Source organism: Tenebrio molitor, chromosome Y (genome assembly GCF_963966145.1).
Source record: "Tenebrio molitor chromosome Y, icTenMoli1.1, whole genome shotgun sequence".
Lineage (NCBI taxonomy): Eukaryota > Metazoa > Arthropoda > Insecta > Coleoptera > Tenebrionidae > Tenebrio > Tenebrio molitor.
The window spans coordinates 4662973-4667886 of NC_091056.1; the positions used below are offsets into that span (position 1 = coordinate 4662973).

The 4914-nt window shown below is 43.4% G+C and overlaps 1 protein-coding gene and 1 long non-coding RNA gene across 2 annotated transcripts; both read right to left on the reverse strand.

Annotated features, from left to right (window-relative positions):
• Positions 1-1328: 1328 nt before the first annotated feature.
• LOC138140607 (golgin subfamily A member 6-like protein 22) lies at positions 1329-2075 on the reverse strand. The gene has a single exon (XM_069061669.1). It carries the CDS (start codon positions 2073-2075, stop codon positions 1329-1331), a length of 747 nt encoding a protein of 248 aa, XP_068917770.1.
• Positions 2076-2989: 914 nt separating this feature from the next.
• On the reverse strand, positions 2990-3970 carry LOC138140624 (uncharacterized). Its single transcript, XR_011162649.1, has 2 exons — positions 3260-3970; positions 2990-3139 (listed from the first exon to the last, which is right to left on the reverse strand). It is a non-coding gene; the product is annotated as an uncharacterized lncRNA (long non-coding RNA).
• Between the last annotated feature and the right edge of the window lie 944 nt (positions 3971-4914).

The following is a 4914-nucleotide window of genomic DNA, read 5'->3' on the forward strand; positions in this document are numbered from 1 at the left end:
ACCCCCCAACAACTCACTGAAGTACTTTCTCCATTCCTCCATAGTAATTCTATCACTCACTATTTCTCCTTTTTTCTTTCTTTCCCTATTTATGTATCTCCACACCTCTTCTTCCGTCTTTATACCTTTCATCTTCATTTCTTCTTCCATCCGTTTCTTTTCCTTCTTCTCTTTGCATACTAATTTGTACCTCTTGCGTGCTCTCTTGTACTCTTCCTTCGTTGCTTTTTCTTTTTTCCAATTTCTGAGTTTCTTTCTTGCTGCTTGCTTCCCTTCCCTGCATTCTTTATCCCACCACTCGTTTTTCCACAGCCCCATCTTCTCTCTTATCTCTATCTCTTTTTTTTCTGTTGCATTTTTTACGTTCTCGCTCAGCTCCCTCACTTTTTCGTTTATTTCTCCTTCTTCGTATTTTGCCTCCCTAAGTCTTGCTCTATACTTTTCTTTTCCTTCTTCCGTCCAAATATTCTTCACAATTTTTCTTTTAACATCCTTCATACTTCTCTCTTTCTCTCTTCCTTTTGTCCTCACTTCCAATGGCATATGATCCGACTCCACTCTTTCTCCCACCTTAAATTCTTCTATTTTATCCCATGCTTCTTCATTCACCATAACATAATCAATAACTGTCTCCCCTCTCGATCCAATATACGTGTACTCCCCTTTCTCGTCTCCTATGCAGTTTCCATTAAGTACGTCCCATCCTCTTTCTTCTACTAAGCTAACCAGTTCTCTCCCTTCTGCGTTTTCTATTCCATCTTTTGTTGGTCTTCTTTCTATTGTTGCTTGTTGTTCTTCCATCCGCCTTCCTTTTCCCCCAATTCTTGCATTAAAATCCCCCCCAATCACCAGAGTTCCTTCTTCCTGCTCTTTTACTCGCTCTTCTATTATTCTCTTCGTTTCTTTCATACTTCTGCTGTATATTGTTACAATTCTCCATTTTCTCTGTTTTCTTTTTACCGTTCTTTCCATAAACCCTCTTTCTTCTTTTACTCCAGATCCGTTTTCTTCTTCCAGTCCCTTTTTCACACCCATTATTATCCCACCTTTCGCTCTCCCTTTCTTGCTTTCCCTCTCTGCATATTGACACTTCCACTCAAACTCTCTCGGCATTCTCTTTTCCAATCTTTCCCAGCCTTTTTCTTCCACCCACGTTTCTACCAATCCCACTACGTCAAATTCTCCCAAATACTTCCAAAACTCATTCTCTTTATTTTTTATTCCCGCTACATTCCAGAATACTATTCTTATTTGCTCGTTTTCTCCTTTATTCCTCTCCATGTTCGTTTTCCCTTTTCTGCCCTGTCGTCTTTTTCTTACGCTCTTATTCAAAAATTTGCTGTATGTAACTTCCCGTTTTCTTCATCCCACCTAAAACCTTTTCCCTCTATCCATATCTTTTTATAACCCACTTTCACCCGCAGTCCTTTTTCTCGCTCTTCTTTGGCTAGCGTTCTTAATTTCTTCTGTGTGTCTCTCTCCTTTTTTGTCATATCATCTTCTATGTACACTCTCTTTCCTTTTTTTTCTCTTAGTTTCCTTTTATTTTCCATAACTTTCCGTTTTTCCCCCCAGCTCTCAAGTTCTGCCACAATCATTTTTCCTCCATTTATTTTATACATCTCTTTCACCCTTACTTCAACCTCTAATTCTGCCTTCATCCATTTTTCCAGTTTCTTCTCGTTCTCACATTCCTCTTCATCCAGTCCCGTTACGACAATATTCTTTTTTCTCACTCTTTTTTCCTGCTCTTCCATTTTCTCCTCCAATTTTGTCATTTTTTCTTTTAATTCCATCTTTTCTCTTTCCCATTTTTCTTCCTTTTCACGCATCATACTTTTCAGTTGTTCCAATTCCCGGCTCATCTTCCGATTCTCTTCCTTTATCTCCCCTACATCCTCCATAATTTTTTCCAACATCTTTTTCATTTCCTGATCCATTGCCTTTTTAACAGGTGATCTTTCCACTTTTTTACTTTTCCGAAATGGGTTAATCCTCTCTTCTGATTCTCGTCCTTCTTCTCTTTTCCTTTTGTGATCTTCGTCTCTCTCGCTTTCACTATCACTTTTTTTCATTCTACCTCGTTTTTACTTGCCGCTTATCTTATCGCGCGCCGTAAAACAGGTCCGCTCGTTTCGACTGCTCGAATCGGACTCGAGACAAGGGAGTGAATATACTGACTTATTTCCCATACACTCAGGTGTTCCCCAAGGAACCGTGCTTGGACCGATATTATACCTTTTATACACTGCAGATCTACTAACAACAAGAACCACTACAGTGGCAACATATGCTGACGACACTGCTATTTTGGCCTCCCACACTAATCTAACGTCAATCAAGAAAACTGCAAACTAGCCTAAATAAAATTCAGCGCTGGCTAAAAACATGGGGCATCAAAGGTAATGAAACCAAGTCCATACATCTGACATTCACGTTACGTAGAGAAACTTGTCCTCCTGTGAAGATTAACGACTGTCAGCTGCCATAGGTCGAAGATGCTAAATATCTCGGCATGTATTTGGATCGACGCCTGACATGGAAAAACACATATTCTCCAAACGCAAACAACTTGGACTCAAACCAAACCATATTTACTGGCTCATCGGCCGTAAGTCAAAATTATCCTTGGACAACAAGGTATTACTGTACAAGTCCATCCCTGTGTGGACGTATGGAATTCAGCTGTGGGGAACTGCATGTGTCTCCAATATTAACATCCTGCAAAGGTTTCAAAACAAAGTATTGCGTGCCATCGTTGACGCACCTTACTACATTTCAAACAAAGTGATCTGACAGTGGCGGCTTTACCTATGGCTTGCAGGTTTGCGCAACCCCCAAAAATAATTAAAAATATTTACGAAAGTAATTTTCGTATATTAATATATTCGATTTAATTGATAATTTTGTTACGCCACTTTCGACCGCGGACTAGCTCAAGCCGAGAAGGTCGGGGTTCGGGGGGTGGGATCAATTAAATTTATACGTGTCCCTGGAGAACATTCAGCCTTTATTAAAAAAAACAAGAGAAACAAAAAAAAAATGATTCTAAACAGAATGAAATGGAAGATAAAAAAAAAGAAAATGGAAACTTAAATTAAAGGTACATTAAGGCTGGTGGCCTGTGGAGACGTGAGTCCTTGAACAAAAAAACAACAAAAAAACAACGAGGAATGAGGCACACTCGTAAGACCAATGGGGGGGTGTCGTTCGCCACACCAGAAGATGTCGGAAGTTACCCCTTCATACAGGGACCTACCTCACAGGGGTCGATGGATCCCGGCAGAGCTCCGCGATGGTCCAGTGCGCACTGTCCTCGAGGAGTCCCGGCGATGAAAATGACTCCGCTGCAGGCGTCAAACCTGAAACAAGAGGATAACCTCCGACCACAAAAAAATGTACCCTACGGCGAACGATACGGCAAAAAAAAAGTTCGGCTTTTTCTCCCGACAACCACGTGGCTGATCCGCTTGAGCGTGGTCGGTCCTGACGAGTCCAGAGCTCCACGTCCCGATCCGTCCGACGAGGGAAAAGACGACACTTGGCCCGGGAACACTCCAACACGGCTCCAAAAAGGTCGGATTTCCAACGAACGTGGGGTAGACTCGGAGGAGCAGCACACGGGTTGTCTCGGCTTCTACTTGCACCGATCACCCAACAAGGAATGCCCGGTGGCGCCCTCCGGTACCTACCACGCAAGTGCCGCAGGTACTGTCAAAACGTCATCCCATTGGTCTTATGAAAACGGATGGCCCGACCGTCCACAGACATACCCAAAATGAGTGATGAAGTTTTCCAACCGTATCACCTCCCCGTTACCAAAAAATGAGTAGCACGACGTGGAGCCTCGCACTACTCAAGAAGAAGAAAAACCACAAAAAAGGGTGCACTGTATAGCCGTAGCTTGCTGAAACGATGGTGGCCTGAGGATACCATCGGAGTAAAAACAAAATGTCAAGTCCAGTTTATGCGGCCTGATCGGGCTCGTTGGCTACTTTGAGGTCCTTAACGTGCCACGATCCTAGGGTATTTCGAGAGACGAAATCCTCCAGCTCGTACACGTTCGGAGTAATTTGCCGACGGACGATATATTTCACGAATTTTGGCGCTAGTCCCGCTGCGAAGTGTTCTCCTCCTTTCGAGAGTACATAATTCTTTTTCCATACGACCTGTCCTTCCCACAGAGTTAATGGTCGAGTCCGCAAATTGTATCGCTTCGCGCTGGTAACGTAAGCTTGATCCAAGCGTTTCTTGACACGGTCATATACGTTGGCTAAGTCTTGCAGATGCTCGTTGAGCGCATCTCTAGATCCGAAAGAGATTTCGGCGTCAACCGAAATGGGTTGGAGCCTCTTATGCAATTTTCCGGACGCGTATAACGTTGGACCAAAAGTGAGATACGCTGGACTAAACCCTGTGACTTCATGCATAGCCGTATTAATAGCAAAAGCGATCTTGTGGAGATTCCAATCCCAATCGCGATGCGAATGATTATCTAGATACGAACGAATTGCCGTTTTGACTACCCTATTAATACGTTCTGTGGGGTTCGCTTGCGGATGATAATTCGGATTGAACGTAATCTCACAGTCGTACGACTCTACGAGTTTCCGAAAAGCTTTGCCGACATACTGTTTTCCGTTGTCGCATATCATTAACGCAGGCGCGCCTACGGTTAGAAAAATACGCTCCACATTTTCCTGGAGAGCGGAACTAGTAGCTGACCTGAGGGGTACGACAAACACGAACTTGGTGAAGCAATCTGCCACCACCAATATGAACCGATGACCTTTTTTTGACAGCGGAAAAGGTCCCATTAGATCCGTACACACTAACTCCCAAGGCTTTGTTACTACGCGACGTCCCATTCGTCCGTGCGGAGGTCTCTGCTCCGGCTTTTGGGAAGCGCACACG